Consider the following 24,882-nt stretch of genomic DNA (forward strand, 5'->3'; position numbering starts at 1 on the left):
TACACCCATACACCACACTACTTGTCTTCGATTTAAAACGTGTATTTCCTCATAACTAACACTAAATACACATTTATCACACTTGTCTTCTGTTTAAAACATGTGTATTTTCTCATAACTCAACAGTAAATACACATATAAATTACACTGATCTACATTGTAAAACGTGTATTTTCTCGTAAATACACATGGAAATCACATTGGTATTGTGTATGTGATATCTCAATACACACATAAAACGTAGCGTCATTAGAAAAGTAATTAATGGTTTAGCTTTTTAACTTGGGAATTTTGAAAACGCCAGTAGTGATTTTTTATTTTTTTTGTCAGTAAGAATGAATGGGAGGTAAATCCAAATAACAGGATTGAGAATTTGTCACTGGCAAAACAAGACTACCTCCAGGAATTTTGACGGAAGTGTTACTATATTTAGTTCATTAACTAAAGAACTTTGTTAAGTTGATAAAAAGTTATTAGTGCACTTGTTGTTTGCGTTGGAATGTCAGTTGATTAAGATGAAGAATGAATTAAATAACTTCAAATTCGCCGCTGATGAAAGTTAGACAAATATTTAGGTTATGACTGGAATTGATAACTGTTTCTTGCAAATAAATTTGTCTTCTATCTGCCAGCAATTGTTTTCAACTATTTCAAGGTAGGTTTTTGGGATAGAAGGGTATGACGGCCAGTATAAAAAAATTAAAATGATGTGAAAAGAACAATGTATTTAATTAAACTGTGGCGCTAGACAAGAGATTTTTCTTTGATTAGAAATACCGTAACTAGATAGAGATTCGACAATTGCATAATATCGTTTAGGCCACCAAATAATTATATTGCTCATTCAGTGTCAAACATATGTGACTCAGATATGCTACAAATCGAGTCTGGCATTTTCCACACAGCTCAAAATTTCTTGGATAGACCCACATCCGGATCCCTTCCTAAGGATATGAATATATTGGGATTTTGTTCCCCCATGGGATCTTGTTCTTGCAAAATTAGTTGTCACCAGGCCCCATAAATCTTCTTGAACAGTATTATTTTTAAGAACTTAAAATGGACTCTTATGAAGATCATTTTTTTAGTTTTACAGATCAAGAGAGCAGGGTATAGAATTAATGAAATGAATAGGGGGATTTAATGTCGGACTGTTCTGCACCAACAGTACTAATAAAGATGGGTATATCCATGCAGTATGCTATGAGGGAAATTTTACACCTACTGGTACTCTTATTTCGAATTCCAGCTGTTGAAGGGGTTTTTTTTATGTGCAGGCCAATGTGTGTAAATTGTTTCACTTTCCATCGAAACAACTATATGACACTGTTTCTTGCCAGACTTTATGTCCGGTGCGCGGAAAAAAAGTCACAGGAAAAGAAGTCACAGTAAAAAAGTCACAAATTTGCCTAGGTAAAAAAAACACAGGAAAAAAAGTCACAGTTTTTTATTACATCTCAAATTCAATAACAATATAAACAATAACATACATATTTAACCTTTCATTACACATATGTTCATTACACAGATGTAACCAGACTGTTTTAGTCTTTAGAAATCAGCACATTTTGATATCATAGCACATTTGACATATTAGCACATATGGCATATCAGCACATCTGACATTTTAATTATTATTATTATTATCATCATTTATATAGCGCACGCTTTCACAAAATGTGTTCATATGCGCTGTACAATATACATTATATATATAAAAAAAATTAAAACATACGTTTAAAAATCTATAATAATTGTATAAAATTAAAACAGTAAAAATAAATCAATAAATCAAAAGCTTGTTTAAATAAAAGTGTTTTCAATTGCGATTTATAACTCGATAAAGAGGTAGAACTTCTGAGAGTAAGTGGAAGCTTATTCCACAGTTTAGGGGCCTGCACTGTGAACGATCATTCACCGTAAGTTTTCAGTCTAGCTGTTTTACAGACAAGTGAATAATGATCACTTGAAGACCTCAATGTACGAGTAGGGGAATATATATCTAAAAGAGACGATAAATACAACGGTGCCATATGATTTAAACATTTAAAAGTTAAAAGAATGACCTTATATTGAATTCTAAAAACAATGGGTAACCAGTGAAGTTGAATTAAAACAGGGGTGATATGATCATTATAATTACTTCTGGTAATGAGTCGAGCTGCCACGTTCTGAACCTTTTGCAATTTATCAGTGAGACGAGATGGTAAACCAATACATTATAGCACATTTGACATATCAGTACATCAGACATTTTAGCACATTCTAGCTCATTCAACATTCTAGCACATCAATACTCTTTGTTAATTCTAATGTTCCATTTTAGCACATTCTAGTGTTTGCAGCAAGGTTATGTAGAGTAACCACTCTATTAACCAAACCTAATTAACTCAAAAGACAAATAACTTTAAAGATCAAAGATATACTAACTCTACAATACAATATATATAAGTTGTGACTTTTTTACCTGTGTTTTTTTTTACTGTGACTTTTTTACCTGTGACTATTTTTCCTAGATTCTTATGTCCTGCACCACGCCTAAAATTCTCAACCAATACTGGGATCTCCAGGCTAGCAAGCCAGTACTTTCCTCACTTCACTGAGCTGTGTAGAATTAACACCAGTGTAATATTAGTTTGTTGACTATACACCACCTAAGGACTATAAGATCTATAGCATGAATTAAATTGTTATGAGTGTTATTATTTAATAAAAAAATCATTTTAAACAGAAATTTTAAGAAGAATAGAAAATGAGTGAGCAGGGTGTAGAATTAACACCAGTGTATTATAAGTTAGATGGTTATACACCACCTAAAGATTGTGGAGATGAAAGATGTCGAGATTTCTTTATGGAGTTTATTTATTTCTGTGTTATACCAACATCAATATTATTTCTCTTCACATTTATACTTGGTATCTGTTTCTGCTGCTCCAAATCAAGCAGGTAAAAACATAAAGAGTGTTTGTAATTTCATTTCATTATTTCAAACTGATTTTTTGACATGATGACAAATAAAACAATATCTTTAAAACTCCATTACAATAGAAATACGACAACTAGATGAACAGGTCTGCAAGAAAATTCTGAACTTTAAGATGTGAATTTCATAAAATACGCAAGATGCAACTCTTTTACTAGCCACCAATGATATGTTAGTTTCAAAATGACTTAACTGAATTGTTGACAAGGTTAAAACCCAATTCCTTTTCATTCTACCTCAAGCATATAGTTTTATAATTTTATTTAATAATGTGTTTTATTTTCTAGGAAGCCCAAAGAAGACCTTGAGTAAGTACCAAACTATGAACTTGTAAAATAAGCCAAAATTATCTCAAAGTACAAGCAACATTATCTCTAAGTACAAGCAAAATTATCTCAAAGTACAAGCAAAATTATCTCAAAGTACAAGCAAAATTATCTCAAAGTACCAAAATTATCTCAAATATTTGAGATCCTGAAATCATGTGACATCCCAACATATTATCTTTTGATCTAAGAATTTTGAGATATTTAGTCCCAAGATGTTGCAGTTTGAATCAATGAATAATTATATAGTGGTAATTATAACAGGTTCATGAAATAATTTTCAGAAAGATTAGTTGTGATTAAAGTTATTTTTGATAGGCATTGTGAAATCAAAACAGTTTAAAAGTTTCACAGATAATTTACCTACTTATTTCCATCCAACCCACATCACTATTTAAACCTATATTTTTAATTAATATGCTAATATATATTAAAGCAGATATAGGATTGGACAAAATGGGCTTTTGGATATCATCCGAAACCCTAGCTTGAAAATATTTTAAAACCTAACGTGTCATTGTCTTTGAAAGCAATCTTTTCCTTGACGAGATGAGATCATAGAGTAATTGTCAAGTTTGATACACTATGGCCTTTTGTACCGGTAAACATAATAATATAACAAATAACTCATTTAATTATTATTTTACAGTGATCAGATGAGATATGATACTATTAGACGAGCATCTAGAGCTTTACGTCGAATGTCATATACTAGAGATACACCTCTATTAGAGGACCAGGGTAATACTATGACACTTGATAGAACTGACAGAGCAAGACATGGTTTCCGCTCACGTGATTCCTGTCACTCTGCTCCAGGAACATTACAAAGGTATGTTAACCCTGTTATCAAAGCAATGGTTGTGAGCATTATCAGTTCATTTAGGGTATTTCAAATTATTTATCATTCTCTGTGTTCCATAATCAATGAAAATCTACTGTGAAGGCTACTGTTCCACTGGAAATAGAAATGACTGAAGAGAAAGGAAAAGGATCAGATTTCTGATATGCAACTTGAATCGAGTGTTTAAAATACATGGGGTTCACTACAACTTCAAACTACAACAATTAATAGATTTATTTCAAATGACTATTGGTAGACTGATCTAATTTGGGTGATAAATAAAGCCAGTATTTGTGGTTACGATCAAACAGTAAGACGTATAATGAAATGAAGTATTAAACAAGTCAAATTCTGCATAATCTGTTGAAAAAAAATTTAAACGCAAAGCTCTTGTCATATGACTAATCAGAACAATAGAGAAGCAAATAATGTACTAACTGGTACAAAACATAATTAATATTTATTATATTCTTTCAGACATAAAAATCGTCACTCAGCAGCTTATTACAGTAGTCAGCAATCATTACCTCCTCCACCAGCTTACAGACTTCCCCCACAATATCCTGACGATGACGTCTTTATTCAGTATGTATTCCATTCTTCTTGAATGTCACTGAATATTCTGTATGATTTCTATACACCCATATTTTAATATGGGCATATCTGTCAGTCCGTCGTGCTTAATTGCTTTTTATACATAGTATTTATTTTCATGAAACAAAGCAGGCTATTACTTGCAGAGTTATGGCCCTTGATCACTTTGAAACATTTTGTTGATGGTTTATTAATTGATTTGCAATTTATACAGTGCTTGTCCATCAAATGAAGAGATATGTTTATTTTCAACATTTTACGATAACTACTTGCAGAGTTGTAGCTAAACCTTGCATGTAATTGTTTTGAAATGATACACAATGTTTATATCCATGAGTCCCTTTGATTTTCAACAATATTTGATAACTCAAAAGCTAAAGATATTAGCTGATTACCAGCGCATGTCTTGTTTTTTTTAGTGCTAGGATAAGCTCATCAGATTTTTAGCATTTTGATAAATAATTCATGGGTTGTTGTCCTTGATATATGCTCCATTTATCTAGAACAGAAAAACATGTGACAACCATTACAGCTTAGCTGCTGTGGGCTTTTGTTTTGCTACCTGGCAAACCTCTTTTTGTATTTTCACTAAACCTTGAACTTTGACATCTGCCTAATATGGTAATATGTATTTAAATCACATAACTAATAAAACAATTTCATTTACTGTTAGGCTGTGATTACGAAAGTGTCCCATTAATTGTGCATCATTTACTTTTCAGGGGTAACAATATTCCTATGGATGAGTTTTCTGCCAATCTGAGACGACAGTTAGAGTTAGCCAACAGAAATAATGGTTTTGTTTCACAGTAGTATTCAGTCATTTTCTTCTGTAATTATACATCAAATAAACATGTAAAAAATGTGCAATAAATGTTAATCAGGAGTTCTCTTTAATAAATGAATGAAAATACTGGTCAGGGGTAGAGGGATTTAGGAAGATCAAATACATATTGATTTTGACGATGTTTCCGAGCAAGTACTTTCTTGAAAATGCTGGTAGAATACTCTCTGAAAAATCTTCTTCCATAAGTCTGTGCTATATGTAGTTTATTGATTCTAAACATGAATGTATGCACTTACAGGGTAATTAAACACTCCCAGCTTGTCTTTGGGCAGTAATGGAAAATTGTTACAACTTCACTTTTGCAATGGTTCATATGTTGGACTATTTGAATAGTCTTTGCAATTCTATAAAAAAAATCTCCCAACCTCAAGAGTGATTAAAAGAAGTTGATGGGACAGACAAATGAAATGAAATGAAATGGAGTTTAACGTCCTAGTGTTCTGCTCCTAACCTGGGCTAATGAAGACGGTGGGACAGACAAGGGGATATGACAAATGATATTGAAATAGATAAGAGAAAATGTTATAATGGCAATTTTTATTTTATTCAATTATAAACAAATTTTGATTATCAACACAGAAAAAACAAATTTATCACATTATATAATTATTGTTTATCACAAACAACAGAGAAGATTGGAAAAAAGTACAGAACATTAATTTATATATGACACATACTCGAAACCAATACTATCTAGTTAACAATCACTACTTGGGAAAACTGATACAGAATAAAATAGAACAAGTATCGAAATAATCTTAAAACATTTAGGTCAAAATATAAATATTTATAATAATATCTCTGATAATTAGACCTCAATTTCTACATCGGTGGACAAGTAAGTAAGTAGTAAGTGTTATCACAAACTATGATGCCCCTCTTGGAACCCTCTAATACTAATTACATCAACAACAAACAACAATAGGTTTTCCCCATGTATAATGTGTATAAAATGACCTCAGCAGACTGACAATAAATAGCACATCAGATTGTATAACTAGTATGATTGTTTCATCAATTTAACTCATTTTACCACTTGACTGTTTGTCAATTGATGATTTCATGGTTAAGCCATATCAATTTAGATTTTAGTTCTTATTTGAATAAATTACAAAAGTTTTGTTTTCTGTTTCTAGAAAAATCATATTTTGAAAAAAAAAAAAAAAAAACCCCAAACATATGCTTGAGCTTCTCTATTCTTGACTACAAATTTTAATGTTTTGAAATTTTCAGAAAAAAAATCCAACATTGCTCACTGTCTAACGCAAGGCTTATTGTCAATATCCCAAAGAACCCAAAATCAAATTGATTTGGCCATACTGAATAAAAAGTAAAGGAGGTGACTCTTGTGATGTATTTGACCTTAAATGGGAATTATTCAACCAAAATTTAAAATAGGACTATAATGCCACAATAAACGAAGATATTAAATATGTAGCATATTGAATTAAGACATGTAAATACATTGTTAAAATGCATTGACATAATATTGACTTCTTGTAATGATGTGTCACTGAAAAAGTTACCAAAACATTTTTACCTCATTTCATTGAAGTGTCGGAAATTGTCAATATAAATGTACAAGTAGGTGTATTAATTTACAAATTAGAATTTCCAGGAATTACCAATTTATTTTGATAAAGAGTTAGTCATTTTGCAGGGAATTTATACCTAGAAAATATGTTCTATACACCTACACATGCTTCAGAGAGAAAGGCACAATCGGTATGGAATGATTGAAAACAATTTAAACTACATGTATATACAAGACAATAATAATATGTACAAATTTTACTAATAAATATACTATCTATAATAACTAATAACAGTTCTAATAATAATAATAATAAAAAAATTCTCAAGAGCATTTTCCAAAACTGAGAAAAAGAATTGTACGAGTTTTTCCCCTCCTGCATGCAGGATAAATTTAAAACAAGAGGGAATGAATCAGTGAGAATGTGTTCCTGTCTACATATGATCAGATACCTAATAAACTTGTCTTACAAGTTTTACAAAGTGTACTCTGCATGTATATAACAACAACTGTCCAATATTTTATTACCAAGTAAATATATGTAAAAGAAAACAACTCCTGTTTCTCGACTAGTATTAAGGAAAAACATTTTTTCACCCGATGCAAGACACAGAAATACGTTTGTCACACAATGTTTTTGACACTAAGAAACAAATTGACGACAATCCCAAAACGAAATATATATCTAGATGAAGATGTATGTTTAAGAAAAAGGATGAAAATAAATGATATAGATTTTGAGGTAGAGCTGAATTGAGATGTTCAAAGAAGAAAACATTGGGACAATAATTCATTTCAGGAACAACAGTTACTCAGCAACTTTAAAACGAAGACAAAACATAAAAGGTGCTGCACCCACTACTTAAACGTTATGAAATATTAAACAAAAGCTGATGTGAGCATTAAGTTTGGAAAATTAAGAAAAAATACATTGAAAACCAGCGGCTGCCAGAAAGGATACGCCCACATTCACATTTTGCAAGAGATGGATAGAGAACAAGCTAAACAAAAAGCGATTTTTCGTACATCCAAGGGACATAATTGAGGAAGTTACGATCAGATATGAGCAAAAATCAAGATCTTTGGGTTATAAACATGCATTTCAAGTTTCATCAAATTCGGATCAAAATTGTTACCTCTAGAGGATCCACAACCTTGATAATATACCATATATTTACCCTATTTGCGTACGAGGGACCACAAGCTAAAAACACAATTTTCTACGTACAATCAAGGACCATAATTCAGGAAATTACGATCCGATATGCGCATATATCGAAAGGAACCAAGCTTTTCAAGTTTCATCAAAATCAGGTGAAAATTGTGACCTCTAGGGTGTCCACAAACTAAAAACGTAATTTTTCGTACAATCAGGGGCCATAATCCATGGAGATATGGTCCCATATATGACCAAAATCTTTGGGAGATAGACCTATATTTTAAGTTTCGTCAAAATCGAATAAAAATTGTGATCTGTAGAGGGTCCAGAAGCAAATTGTGTCCACATCAAAATGTGGGCGTATAAAAAAATCACTAAAAGTAAAGTCAACTATTTAGACTTGTTGAATGACATTTGGTAATTGAACTAGATGTATGTTGGATAGTCTAAGACATTTTAGTCTTTATCAAGTGAAATGTTGCCCTATAAACCATATTCCCAAATGATGATTAGGGCTAAAGTGATCTTTACCCCTACTAGAGTTTAATTCTGTTTCCCTGGGAAATCCTTAATCAGTGTTCAGGAATGAGGCCCGGAGGCCTATAATACTATAATTTACAAATCCAAATTATATTGAGACAATATGGTTAAAGTAAGATTGGTATATATATGTCCCATTAACCAAATCGGTTTTACAAATTTGAGATAAATACTGATCTGTATATCAGGAAATACTATGTAAACCGTGATATATTGGTAAATACTTTGCAAAGAGATATATTGGGAAATACATTGTAAACAGAAATATATTGGGAAATACTTTGTAAACAGAGATATATTGGAAAATACTTTGCAAACAGCTATATCAAGAAATACTTTGTAAACAGAGATATATTGGAAAATACTTTGCAAACAGCTATATCAAGAAATACTTTGTAAACAGAGATATATCAGGAAAAACTGCAATCTTGTATGGGTTCACTTCAAACTCTGAAATTCATTCAGCTAATATGCAGTTAGTTTTGAAGTCATTATTTATAGTAGCCAAATAACATTGAAATTAATAACATGTCTTGACCATCTAGCATACACAATCATAATGTAATTCGAAAGTCTGGAGATTTTTGGCTAGATTAACTAGTAACCTGTGATGCTAGAGGATGAGAATGGAGTTTGAAATGGATGGGTACAAGACTGGAAGGATGGAGGAGATTCACCATTCTTACTTAATAGTAATGTTATTTATAATTTTTTCTAGATACTCATTTGTAATATAATTAAAAGCTGCAAAAGCATGGATATATTTTCTATTTCTATAATTTATAAACATTAAACATAATATACTGATGGGTTCAATCATAAATCAAATAGGGTAACTATTGTTCAAAACTAAAATTAACTAGCCTACATAGAACATATGCATAGATAAAACTTGACTAATCAATATAATAACACATGCATATACATTTTTAAATTGCATCTTTAAGCATAGTTATAATCATTGCACAAAAGTAAATAATAAATTTAAATTCTATGACAGATTATCTACTGTGGAATTTGACTGACCATATATCTTTGAAACTAATGCTTACTCTGACTTTCAATAGTACATTAAAATGGTTGCAAAAATCTTATAGTATGCAGATTTTCTCCCTTTGACAATGTAAACGCGAAATTGTTTCAAGATAATTTTGTCGCAGTTTCTCTCTCATAACTAACAAAACTGTCTTAGCAAATTAAATGTGTCATGTGACCCATGACCCATTTTTTATGGCCTGAATTTTTGCACATACTTTCTTTGTGCACTTATTGCAAAATGTGTGCATGCACACATGCTTAAAGGGAGCAGTGAATTACACCATGTTTTTCACTACTTAACTAAGGTTAATTCATAATATCATGAGTTATGACATGTAACAAGATTAACAAAATTGTTCATCAGAAATTCTTGTGTCTATGTGAATCCACAAGTTCATAAAAATATAAAGTAATACTTTCACAACTCTTCATGAGTAAAATAATAGTCTCTTCTTCAACCATCACTATTCAACAATCAGAAACTTTGTTTTTGAGAATATACTATGTACTGTGGACATTACTGGCAATATTTACTAATTCATGATGATTGTGGTGCTTGTGCTGTAACCTCTGATGCTGAATATGGAGGAGGAGGAATCCCTTCAGGTATCTCCCAATCAGGCTCTTCTATTTCATCAGTGTGTCTGAAATTAAATATATAACATATAGACTCTTAAAATAGATGTATATAGTGGCACAGCTAGGATTTTGTTCAAATACAAATTCTTTCACTTTCTGAATTTCACATTTTTAGCTAAGTGACACATCCATTTTTGTGATGATTATGTGAATACTTGTGCACGACAAGTGCCATGACATATTCCTCTATCCGTCGTGTCAACAAAGGAAAAGGTGATAGGTTGTCTGACAACGAAAAGTACACACACAGCAGCTAAGCTGCATGTCATATATTTATTATTTTGTAGGTAATGGAGGCATTTAAAAGACACGAAAAACTAATCAAGAGTAACAACCCATTAAGTAATTTTTAGAAATGATTAAAGTTTGATTGGTCTCTAGTTTTTCCAGATGATAACATTTATTATTCAAAGCACCTAGGCCTAAAGGTAATCAGATAATAAATCTAGCTGTTCGAGTTATCGGAAATTGCAACTCTATAGGCTTCTTCACATAGATACAGTGTAGAAATTTCATGTCAATGTCCACATGATTTCTTAAAGTGACAAAGAGTCATAACTCTGGCAGTAATTATCGCAAAACTTGGAATATATGCCTGCCTCTTCATCTCATGACCATAAACAATGCTAATTTGATGATAACTGTAGCCTCTAGTGCATCCACAAGTAATTCTGGTAGTAGGACAGATGTACGAGGGTTGGCTGAAAAGTTTTAGCTTATTCCTTATATGTCATCAAAGTTAACATCATGATATCACAGGTTACTATGACTTTCTTTGTGCTTCAAATTCATTTGTGTAGTTGTATTCTCTGTTTTTACACTTACATGCTATAAAAGATTGTTTTGTGACACCTTACTTTGTTTTTTTAAAGGGTTAGTGGCAAATAAAAAGTGCTATCATTACCTCTGATTAATACATGTAGATCTGATGGGTAAAACAGGATTAAGATAAACTTGATTATAATCTGGTGGTGGTCCTTTAGGTAATATAGGAACTTCATCATAGGACGGAAGTCTAACACTATCACCTGTATATCAAATAAGAATACTACAAATGTCACTGTTATTATGTACATGTATCTTTCTATATCTCTTATAGTTAAACATGAGATACTTATTTACTCCCTTGTGGGGATGTGGATGTCATGTCCAAGATAAGCAATAAGTTAGTCAAAATAACAGTGTGGCAATGTTACAACCTGTTCTTAACGTAGTATTACAATGGTATTTGACGTCAATATTTTGAAGTTATTATCAGGGTGGGATATATGAGACACATTTGATACCGTTTACCCAAAATCACAATGCAATGTTGTTTAGTTTAAAGTCTTACTTTTCCACAACCAACTTACCTAATGAAGCTATACAGTGAGCTATGTGGGGAATTTTGTCTCGATGGTAGCACTACAAGCTAGTTTTATTTCTCTTTTCAACTCTCTGGGAATATTTTAACATGCTGCCAATGGTATACACTGAACCTCAATTTTTTGTCCTATCCGATTAAATAGATGCCGGCCAGATCCTCTGTGTTGCATTATTGACAAGGGGTAACCAGTTCGGAAAAAAAACCTGAGGAAGTTTCTCCGACAACAGTGAGATTGAATCTGAGACATCCTTGTTAATGAGTTAGTGTGCCATACTCACAGTCAATGGCTATGGGTATTAACTCTTCATTTACATTATTATATGTATAGTACTGTATGTGGCAGACATCTTGGATAAAGAGAAAGAAGAGTTAATAGAAATCTTACTAGGAATTGGAATTATCGTTGTCGTAGATATAATATGTTGGTAAGGATGAGACGAAGTTGTCTGATTTTGAGGTCGCCATCGTTTACAAATTTTCTCGCGTTGATAAAAACAACAGCTTAATATCAAAAATATACCTGCCCACATCAACCAGAACCCTAAAACAAAATTAAATTATATAATATGGGAGTCTGCCAGCAACAAACATATACATGTACCAGCATATTTGACAAAAACTAATAATTTTAATGTTTCAATGCAGAATAGCAATAACAAGCAATGCTACAATATGTACTCTGAAGAATAATCAAAATACATGAAATCAAAGAGTTCATCAAAAACCAAACAGAACAAGCTGAAAGTTATGGCCTGAAATGTGCAAATATCAAAAGGGACAGAGATCTTTGGGATATAAAGATATGTTTTAAGTTTCATCAAAATCGGATAAAAATTGTGACCTCTAGAGGGTCCACAACCTTCGTATTACACACTTCTACACAATTTGCGTACAAATAGCGTCCATTTTGTCGGGCAGTTTCATTTCGATTTTCCCGAAATACGAATTCAACCTTCATTATGGCAGAATGGTGATGTATTTAAAGGGTTTTTAAAATCGGAAAAAAATTGTGACCTCTAGAGAATCTGCAAGCTAAAAATGCGATTTTTCGAACAATCAGGGGCAATAATCCAGGAAGTTAAGTTCCGGTATCCGCAATTATCAAAAGGAACCAAGATCTTAGTGTGTAATGGTGATATATTCAAACGATTTTTTAAAATCAGATAAAAATTGTGACCTCTATGGGGTCCACAAGCTAAAAACGTGATTTTCCGTACAATCAGGGGCCATAATTCAGGAAGTTATGGTGCGATATGGGCGAATATCGAAAGTAACCAAGATCTGTGGGTTAAAAACATGCATTTCAAGTTTCATCAAAATCAAATGAGAATTGTGACCTCCAGAGGGTCCACAACCCTGATACATAGTATTTTGACACTATTTGCGAACGAGGGGCGGCCATTTTGTCCGTCAGTTTCGGTCTGATTTTTAATTTTACAAAATTTGAACTCAACCATCCTTAGGGTGTAACAGTGATATATTGTAACGTTTTTTTAAATCGGATAAAAATTGTGACCTCTATGGGGTCCACAAGCTAAAAAACACGATGTTTCGTACAATCCGGGGCCATAATTCAGGAAGTTATGGTCCGATATACGCAAATATGGAAAGGAACCGAGATCTATTGGTTATAAACATACATGTCAAGTTAAAACCAAATCAGATAAAAATTGTGACCTCTACATCACAAAAATCAAAGGGTCCATCTAAAGAACGACTAGTTTGAAAAGTGATAATGCAAAATGAATATATTGAAAATTTCATTCAAATTACTCTATTCCGAGCGAAGATATTAGCCTTTGAAGGTGCATTAATTATAACCACGGTACTTGTTTTTCGAAGTTAAGCCACACTTCCCAATTTTTAAATTCAATCAAAATATGGCTGAACCGTTGAAAGCTACTTAATTTCAGAGATATCCGTTGGAATCGAGAGCTGATTATGGTCTTGTCATGTTAATAAATGTCTAATTAATAGTTTATATAACATTTCAAGCCTAAAGAATGACCTGCAATTGGCAGATTTACCTCTTGCATAATGTATGTTTAAGCATACCCAAAGTTGTTGGAAATAGTTGAAATTTGATAACACTTGTTTATCACTGTCTAAACAATGGATACAAATTTCAAGTAGGTTATCAGTTGGCACATGATCCAATGCACTTAAAAAAAATATAAGATTGCCAGGCAATCAAACATACGCCCACAGCAGCTAAGTCGTCCGGGTAGTCAACAAGAGTTGTCGCATATTTTTTTCTTTTGTTAGGAATGAAAACATTTACAACACACTAAAATCTGAGTGAGTATCAACCCATTAAGTAATTATTTGATATTCAGGGCCATAACTCTGGAAGTAATTATCGGAAATCGTTGAAAATCAATAGGCCTCTTCATCTCATGGCCTTAAACACTGTGTATAATTGGATATTTCAATGTGGACGTATAATAAAACATTAATGTACTTTGCTTTCAAACTCCATGAGCCAATTTTCACCCTTTCTGAAGGATGCTAAGATGCATTTATATCTGTTGATTGTGTACCTTATCAAGGACACACCAGTGAATTTTAGAAAAATTCTCGCATCGCTACTAGATCATATTTTTTGTAAAAATACATATTTTCTCCAGTCTCCAAAGCTAGATACCACTGTTCCTTTGTACAACCAATGTTAAAATGGGCATATTCAGCCATCGATGTTCAATTTTGAACCATTTGTAATAGATTTTAATCAAATGAAGTAGGAATATACCTTAATTAGTGTTTACTCAGATTAATACAAATACAGTTCTACTTACACCATGTTTCATGATAATATAGACAGCATTGTCCAGAATTACAGCAATAACCATCACAAAATTTCTTACTGTCAGCACACAATTCTTGGGCCTGGATAATCAAATAAATTCATTGTTTAATATTGATGAAAATAAATAAATTAAAAAGATTTTTAAAAAACTCAAATGAGTAATTGTCTCCCATGAATAAATCATAAAGACATTAACTTTATAAAAAAAAAGAATAGATCAATAACACAATGGCTCGGTTTTACTAAACCACTCTGAAGGTGCTCGGTCTTACTAGACCACTCTGGCGGTGCTCAGTCATTTATACTACATCACTCTGGACTCTGGAGGCACTTGGTTTTACCAAACCATCTTCTAGATGGCTTGGTTCTACAAATGGATTAACACTAGAATTCTAAGTTATATTTTTGCCTTATTCAGTTTGTAAAACTATGCATTCTGCAATAGGTGTGGTAGATCAGAAATGCAAACAAATATGTACATGTATATTTTAAAAAGTTTGGATGATAAATGTAGTCTGCATAGATGGACCGACCGACGGATAGATGGTGACCAAATATCATTTTGGGTATAAAAATGATGGCTTAATTATATTTCAAGACAAATATTATTTGATGTTGATTTGTTTTGCAACATTCCCACATTTCAGCTCGGCAGATACTAGTATTTGTAAAGAAAATTTACTTGTAAAGGGTTTTCCAAGTACGAACTAAAATAACATCAGATCAACACAATTGAATCACTTTAGTCTGACCTCATTGAACGAGTTTTTGATCAGGAAATGTTTCATACATTGTTATTTGTGACACTAGATTATGACAAACTTTCAAACTATCTGTTCATGGCCACAGAGAGACAAAAATTGTCTGGCTTTGGACGACATGTAGTGCAGCCATGTAATTTGATCTTTATTAAATTTATACAGAAGCTTATATTACTTTATAATCTATTAAACGTGATGAACTTGTTATTCAACAAATAGACAAAAACTTGATAAAATTCATTTCAACCCAATTTGACAGATACATGTATGTATAGCCTACTCAGTACTGCTACTGCTGTGTTCAATTTGTCCCATATCGGTAGGACAGGCTTACCCTGATTGACAGATTTCAATATTTTCAACTCAGATATGTTGCTTTATTCAAACGATATTGCTTTGGCCCATGGAAGCAGAGCATGCAAGGACAGTTTAGTCTGAGGGCTCATTATTTTAACATCTTTTGACATAACTTTAAATATTTCAACAAAATCTTGTGTTTTGAAAATGCTGATTGTCTTTACAATTTAAAGGAGGATTATGGGAGATTAGATAAAGAGTTAATAGTTAAAAAATAGATAATGTAAATAGAATATGCTGAAAATGTCAGCCAAATTGCTCCACTCTGAACCGAGATATTAGCTTTTGAATTTTAGGCTAGCCTCGATCATCAATACTAAAGTCTTGATTATCCATTTTTATGTTCAATTATCCTTCATAAAATGTATTCCAATCCACTAAATATCGCACGCTAGTGATGGCATCGAGGGTTGATTATGGTCTGGATAAATTAATGTCTAATTAATAATTTAGATAACATTTCAGGCCTAAATTGTCTTATGCACACTATTTTAACCAATGGGTGACTAAAGTCGCATTATGTAAGATTTTGATAAAAAGATGGCTGTTCTTGCTATAATAGTTCAAAAATAGATAAAAAAATATTGAAAATTTAATTCAAATTACTTTATTCTGAAAGAAATTATCAAAATTAGATGTGGCATAGAATGTTTATTGTTGTAACAATGGTCCATCTTCATTAGCACAGTCGGAGCAGAACAGTAAAATGTTAAATCCCATTTCATTTCGTAGCAACGGTACTTGTTAATCGAGACAAAGCCTTGATTTTCCATTTTTAAATTGAATCATTAACTTGAGATCATGTTTCAATCTGCTTTAATCTCTGCCATCCGATAGTCTAGCGAGTTGATTATAGGCTTGCCATGTGTATAAATGTCTAATAATAACAGTTTATATAACATTTGAAGCCACAATAAAGACTTGCAATAGGAATATTTAGCTCTTACATACATGTAATGCATCTTTAAGACCCTTGGGCATCTTGCTATTTTTAATTTTTCTAAGAATTCCATATTCCCACTAAACGAAATCTTCAATGCACAATGATGGGTGATTAAAATGCTTGGGCCTCTTGTTAGTCATAATTTTGCTATTCCATTTTGATTATTCTGAACGCTGTCAATAGAGTAAAATATGTTTAATGACTTAACATATCATGCATAGTGGTCATTTATAATATCTTATTTAACAGACTAACATAAATCACACAGGTCAAATTATTACATGATAACCTGGGCTAATTTCAGCTGTCCAGACACCGACTTAGAAGATATTACATATCGTTAAATTTGCTCATGCTGGACTTAATAAATAAATATTTAGGAATATAAATGTACAATTAATTAAGTCTAAGTACATGTTCTCTTGAGTTGTTTTATTTATATACAACACTGCCTTGTTATTTACATAATTTGTACAGCTTATGTATGTTAAAGTTTAAAGTACATGTACTTGCATAAACTGCACCTATTATGTAACTGAATATATTAAACCTGAATAAACTGAATTAAATGATTACAATAATCTTATAACTTGCTGTTTGTAACATTATGTTGTGGCTTTGTTGTAAACAGAATAAACATGTCAATGTTGGCAACAGAACGGACAAATATAAGCTAATGAGGGGGACCACATGTAAACTTATTTGTATGATGGAGTAAAACTCGGAATTGCCCTTCTCATTGATAGAATTTCAATTAATAAATACTTTGATAATTTTTCGCTTAATAGGGTGGGATGAAAAACAAAATTGAATACTTAAATGGGACAACCCTGGTTCACTGATGCAGTTGGTCGGTAAGGTTGTATTCATAAGAAACAAACTGCGTTTATAACAAGTTGAATTCACACTCATATTATAAGTGTATATATTTAAACTATATGATTGAAGGTATTAAATTGTAATATATCAAAAACATACAGGTGTAAGGTCAAGTCAAGAGTTTACCTTTGAATGACCCAAGTTAAATGGTCAGTTGAAATATCTCTGTAACTCATTCATTATATCGTTGCTCTGCCACATTAACCTATCTTTTATATCATACATTCATTTATTTACACTCTAACAAGTGCAAAACCAGGATATTTTGGAAGGGAAGACCAACTCAGAACAGGTCCTTTCCTGTACACAGAGTGCATTAAAACAAAACTGGAAGAGGGTGGGTGAGTCTTTGTCTCCAACCAACAAAAACCAGACCTTTGAACTTTCAATTGACTGATTTACACTAAATATTTTGTTGGGGTTTTTTGGTTTAGTTACACATATGCAAGCATACAAAGGAGCACAAATGACGATAACTTTATCTTTTAGAGTATTCACAATAATTATTGGAAATCATTGAAATTCCATATTCCATAGGCTTTTTTGTCTGATATAGATAAACACTGACTGGGTTGAAAAAAATATACAACCCCATTTTAATGTGGGGTATAACAAAGGCCCCAGCAGAATCTACTGGTGGGTCTGGAAGGAATTCTAAATATGGACCAAATCACCAAACTGATTAAGCACTGAACTAATTTTGCGTGTAGTTTCACCTGTATATGGGATAATCTGGAGTTGGTACCTGCCCACTACTAAAGAGCCCATGATGAAAGTGAAATATGTTATGCTATAAAAGACAGAATTATGTTTTGTAAACCATGAACCACGGACAGTAAGTGAATCTGAACATAAATCTACCTGTATCTGAAAAATTAAAAGGAAAATGATACCCTTATAAATAATACAGACACATCTATATTACTTGACACAGACACAGGTATCATTGCTAGACAATTAAAATAATTGATAGTTATTTGTATAATGGTCTAATGTCATTGGATTCACATAAGGTAAAGAAGGTAGGCTATATATGTCATAACCTTGATCTCATTATAATTACAATGTGTAATATGTATTGCATGTCAATTTCTAATCTGTCAAATTAAAAATAAATTTCTTGCAATATTAGAAATATGAAATACCTTTTATTAGGGACACAATGACCTAAAAGGTATCTTTAATCATAAAAACTTAGCACATAGTTAATTGTAATATGTTAATTATGTAGCCTAATCAATTACATGTCATTTTTCACAGACATTTTATAAAGAAATTTACATCCTGATCATGTTGACTTGGGTCAAGTTGATCAAACAGCCAAACAATTTATAGGACTGGATTTTTGCGTCATGAATCACACATTTAAGAGGAAAGAGATATCATAACAGACATGTCAAATTAACATCAGATTTTCACAAAGTCAATATGCGAAATAAAGGGGGCGGGGGTGTCTTGGGGAGAGATGTTCCACAAAACCTAGCCTTTTCCTGTTTCAGAAAATATTTCAAAAAAAAAATTGCATGCAACAAAATCTAATGCCCTATCATTGCATGACTAGCATATAAAAGTTAATTTGTATTTTTACAGGTACAATGATTTCGAGGAGAATTTTGCCCCAACAGTGGATTATTCTTTCTATTCCAACTGCCAAAAGGCATTATAGTTCCACTACCTTATGTCAAGGCTTGATCACTTTAATACATGGTTAGAAAACAGATAGTAGTCATTTAGTAGATTGTGTATCACTGAGATGTTAATAACTGACTAATAACTTGTTGGTTGGGTTTATGTATTAAATAGGGTGGGATTAGAATTAGTCACCTTTTTTACACTGTAATTGACATTTTTACAGCTAGTACACACCTGCTAATTATAGGTTTCACACTGATAATCAATTTAACTACATGTATAGGCTATGTAAAATTCAAAATTATAATACTGGGTATGCCTCTTTAACTGCTGACTTGTTAAGCATCCTTTAATTTACACTTTCTATTTTCAGACAAAGCGATCTATGTCATATAGAATTTTTTTACTAGTATTACAGTATCAACCTTTTTTTCTTTTTTTTTTCAAAAAAATAACCAACTTTATTTCTCCAGACAACAATATGATTGCGGTTGGTACCAGGTTTGGAGAGCCCTGGGATTACCAACTTACATTATAATATCATAACCGAACAGTAAAAAGTTAAATCACATAATATAATATTCATTTACATACATGCATATTATATATAGAGAGGTACAACTTGATTATTATTTACCGCGGGTATAGCCAAGCGTCGGGTATAGCCAAGCGTCGTCTGCTATTTTTTTCTCAGCCAGTAAACCACCCAACATCAAACAACAGTATATTATGGGAGGTTAAAGGTCATGCTACATGCAACCTCTAGAGGAAAGGCCCCGAGGTCGCTGGTTACAGTATCAACCTTGATCACTTTCATAATTACATTACTTTAATTAAGTTAAGTTAACCAAGTATTGTTGTTTTTTTTTACATGTATATATATATTGTCTCGTTATATTTTATATTTTATATATTATTATTTCTTGATAATGACGAGAAGCCCAATCGAAACATCGCTCAGAAAAGAGCAGTATACTTTACATATTGTAAAAGAAAAAAACTTGTCGATCTATGGGTTAAATAACACACAGCTATGAAAAATACATTTCCTTCTGCAAAAATTGAATCTTAATTTGAAAAAAATCTTTCTTGAATATACAGGTTAAATAAAAAGGTTTATCATCTCCCCACAGGCTAATCTTTTCACTGTTTAAAAACAGGTCAACAATTTAAATGATCTATTTACTTGTGAATTGAATATTAAATGGAAAATAAACTGACTGAACTGACCTAAATTTTAGTAGTGTGAATGTTCAATTACTCCATATAAAACAACTACCCATAAACAAGACAAATTTAATGGGGGAGTAAAGATATGTTTTTATATTTATTACATTCTAGTATACATAAATACAATTTGAAGCCTCTCATCAAGGGTTTTCCTCTATAAAAGAAAGCACTATTCCGGCTTAAGTCCAATTCAAACTAATGTTTTTTAAAACATGGCCAAACCAATAAGACATCTGTTTTATGGTCTTCCAACGTAGCAAAGTGTGAATATCTATATATACATACTTTTGAAAATCGTGATGATTATATTTTAAATGATGACCTGATGCAGCTGATGAAAATGATATAAAACTAAATACAGCAAGAAATAATATATGTATCATGGGCTTTATATAATAAAACAATGTAAAGAGGTTGAGATTAAAGATGTGGTCACGATTCAAAATACACAATCATTAATAATATGCAATACATAAACAAGCAGAAATCTATGTTACCAAAAAGACATTATATCTTTACAGATTATTCAAGGGGAGCTTTGTCAAATACTGCTGCTATTCTTAATGAACGATCTACACTATCTTCATTTTTCATTATCTATTTTTGAACTAGTATAGCAAGAACATGCAGCTCTTTATCTATATCTTATATACTGCATGTTCATATATATATATATATATATATATGCAGCTGCCGTGCCATAATCTAGAAATGAAATGAAATTGGCTTTAACGGGCTACTGTTCTGCTCTTACTGGGCTAATGAAGATGGAGAAAATGTATGCCATGCTTTGTGCTATAAGGGCAATTATGCCCGGACAGCGAATTCCAACTGTCAAGAGTTTTTAAACATGTATGCCAATGTGTTCACAAGACCTCGTTTTTTTTTGTTTTTTTTTGTCCCATCCAACCGACTTTTAGTTGTTCCTTGCCAGGCCCTCCGTCCTACACCATTGACAAGGAGGAACCATGCTTTCTTGTCCAATGCAGGGATCAAACACATGACCTCTCGGTTAGCAAGCCAACGTCCTACCCACTGAGTCACCATGGCTCCCCCATAATCTAGAATAGTGGCAATTCGATGAATAGATGGGTATTGGTGTTAGCCAGCAACTGTGAGTAATGTACAAATTAAAATATCAATGACAGGTTCAGCGGTTCAAGCTCTGTAATAATTCAAATTTGTGAACTACCATAGCAAGAATGATCAGCTGTTTATCTAAATCTTACATAATGCTCCTTTAATGTGTTTTTTTCACGGATACCTATTTCAATGTTCATGTTTACACACATGGTTTATTAGTCACGCTTGTTATTTTTTAAAATATTCATACATTACAATAGTACAAAAAAAATTTAAAAGTATTATTCATGCAGCTCAAATTCAATAAAGATTCACATTATATAAATTAGGGTGGTCTGTAAATATTTTTTGAATTGTTTTAAATATGCACATCTACCATTTGGAAATCATAAAAAGGTCTTTTAAGGCGAATGATACATTCCACTGCAATCCAGGGGTGTTTAAGTCTTAACAAAAGAAAGGAGGTTGTGGTCGAATGATCTCACCTTGTACATTTAGATTGTAAGGTCTGTTTTCGAGTCAAATTGAACCTTTAATGTGTTTTGTGGTCTTTATGACAAAATTCAGATCAGCAAGACCAGATGGAAGTGGTGAGCAGAGAAATAGGCAGACAAGGGAAACAGCCCCATCATCTCATCAAAGAGTGAAATTAAAGTCTTTTGAAGAGTGGGTTAATTATGTTAAAGGGCCAATCCAGATAATATTCTGGAGAATAAAAATGTTTAATTTTGTGTTAAAATCCCTTAAAATCCTCTACCTAAGAGCCGAGCAACTAACTCAATATTTGTCATACGTTTTCAAACAACTTAAACCTGTCAGTCTTCATCTGGAAATGGAGACCAGTATTATACGGTGTCTTGATAAAACCAGAGTTTTATTTTATAAAAATAATGTGTAGGTGAAATGTACCCTTCGTTATGAAGTACAGCACACGGGTCATTCACTGTATAGACCTCTAAAGATTATCAGGTTGCCCAACGAAAAAATTGACCCGAAATCTTAAAAGGGTTACCTGTCCGGATAAGAACTTTTTTGACTTTCATGTCCAAACGACTCAATATTTTGAGCTGAAATTTTGAGACAAGGTAAATACACCATTTCTCTATATTTGAGTGCTTAAATTTCATATGTACTCGTACTTTTATTTTTGAGACTCTGTTCAAATCGGGATAGTCCCTTTAACTTTGTTGTAAAAACTGCCCTACAAAATTTGAATAAATAGTTTACAAGTTTATATCATCTGTTTTTTACATATTTAAAATGTATTCTATTCTCATGTACAGTTCTCTGTCTTAGAGGCCTATGATCAAGGAGTTGGCTCTCGGCAACACCAAACTTCTGTACGCCACTGTGGTTAGCAACGAGAGGGTGACTTAAAATATGTTGAGATAAATCTGATGTGTTTTTTTTCTAGCCTCGATTGGACCCATTTTATCTGACTTTGTTAATTAAAGATACATTATGTAATATTTAGATAAAAAGCTGGCCATTCTTGCTATAATAGCTCAAAAATAGATAATGTAAAATGAATAATTTGAAAATTTCATTCAAATTACTCTATTGCCAGTGAAGATATTAGCCTTGGAAGGTTTGACAAGACGTGTGCAATAATTTCAACCACCATACTGGTTATTCGAAGCTAAGTCTCGCTCCTCAATTATTAGCTTAAATCAAAATATAGCTGAACTGTTCTGATCTATTTAATATCGGAGAAATCCAATGCCATCAAGATTTGATTATAGCCTGGATAAGTTAATTAATGTCTAATTAATAATTTAGAAAACATTTCAGGCCTAAAGAAAGACCTGCAATAGGCATATTTAGCTCTTGCATAATGTATGTTTTATGCTTGAAAGATCTCACAGTATGTCTCAGGTAGGTTTAGATGCATAATCATAGTTTCATAAGGAAATACAATAAATGACAAAGAAAAATATGGTAGCTTTTGTTCAGTTGATGCTGCTTTGATTCGCAAAGCATATGCTAGAGAGAACTCTATACTTAGTATCATTCCATATCTCAAGATATGATGGGTCGAGAGGAAGTTCCATGTGGACACAGTACGGACGGCTAACCACTAGTTTTTTGGTGTAAAAGTGATGGAAATAGAAATGGGAGTCGGATCAAACATGATCGCCGGTAACTTCTACTAGACGGTAAGATTGACATAATTGAATGATGTCATTATTGTAAACAACATCAGAAATGGGAAAAATCCAAAATGTTCAAAAAATATCTCAAAATTTGAGGAAATTGGTTTCTTGATGGAAGCAAGTTATCATTCTAGGAAGAATATATTGTCACATTCAAGGGGATATTTACTTTGATGATTACACATTGTCCCTTTAAACAAGAATTAAAAAAGAAAGGAGATAAGATAAGCTAGCACCTTGGGTATTGAGTGTTAACCCTTATTTATGAGCCCTTGATCAGCTTGAAGTATCTCTTTTTTAGTTCAAGGCCAGTATTTATATGTCAGTGATGAGTTAGTTGTGTGGAAAGATAACAAATGGTATAGTTTACAATCTTCATCATTGATAAGCGTACTCTCAATGCACTTGTAACAGGCTAATTATCCTCCAATAGGCAACGGCAAATATAAATGCAATATCTCTACTAACAATTCTAAACGATGCACCAAGGAACGGGCTTTGGAAACTGCGTCCATTTAGCCAAAAATATGCAATGTATTTCTAGGTCATATTGGACAATTTGTAAACAGAAAACAGCTGATTTCGCCGGGGAATATCAGTCATACTGAAGTGTTAATAATCCCCCGGTAAATACACATTATGACGTAATGTTCACATAATTATTTAGCAGATTGTACTTACAACGACAGGACCAAATGATGTAAGGATTAAGACAGGCCATAATCTGTCCAGTAATGTCACTGCTCGTCCCTCCATGTCGACGGCAAAACATATCTGAAAGCAAAACCACAGAAGATCAGCTGTCAGCTATTTTTAGTGACGAGCGCCCTGATCGGGAAGAGAAATTTTCAGTCTCGATTAACCAACAATAAAAGACACATGCATGATATTATGTCCTGTTGTTCAAGACCAACGAAGGCTGGGCACGTGACGTCAATTTATAGCGGGAAAATACCACTCCAAACTCTTGAGTCTCTCGGGGAACAACCGGTATTATAAATAAGGCTTACATAATAAACAGAGAATAACAGACACGTATTCTTGATTCATAGAAAATTTAAATGACTCATTTAAAAGTTTACACATCTATTCATTCATCTCGTGCTGTAAATGACAAACATTAGAGTCGCGTGACAAATCTGCCGTTTACCCAATGAATAAAAGTAAG

At 32.4% G+C, this 24,882-nt stretch overlaps 1 protein-coding gene and 1 long non-coding RNA gene across 2 annotated transcripts; one reads left to right on the forward strand and one right to left on the reverse strand.

Annotated features, from left to right (window-relative positions):
* Positions 1 to 415: 415 nt before the first annotated feature.
* LOC126814791 (uncharacterized) lies at positions 416 to 5,633 on the forward strand. The gene is made up of 6 exons (XM_056099644.1): positions 416 to 655; positions 2,732 to 2,946; positions 3,271 to 3,291; positions 3,959 to 4,141; positions 4,631 to 4,738; positions 5,470 to 5,633. The coding sequence occupies exons 2-6, from the start codon at positions 2,753 to 2,755 to the stop codon at positions 5,558 to 5,560; spliced, it is 597 nt and encodes a 198-aa protein (XP_055955619.1). The 5' UTR covers positions 416 to 655; positions 2,732 to 2,752; the 3' UTR covers positions 5,561 to 5,633.
* Positions 5,634 to 6,116: 483 nt separating this feature from the next.
* On the reverse strand, positions 6,117 to 24,560 carry LOC126814793 (uncharacterized). The gene is made up of 5 exons (XR_007677756.2): positions 24,396 to 24,560; positions 14,666 to 14,756; positions 12,256 to 12,411; positions 11,409 to 11,532; positions 6,117 to 10,509 (listed from the first exon to the last, which is right to left on the reverse strand). It is a non-coding gene; the product is annotated as an uncharacterized LOC126814793 (long non-coding RNA).
* Positions 24,561 to 24,882: the final 322 nt, after the last annotated feature.

The sequence above is a fragment of the Patella vulgata genome, chromosome 3 (genome assembly GCF_932274485.2).
Source record: "Patella vulgata chromosome 3, xgPatVulg1.2, whole genome shotgun sequence".
Lineage (NCBI taxonomy): Eukaryota > Metazoa > Mollusca > Gastropoda > Patellidae > Patella > Patella vulgata.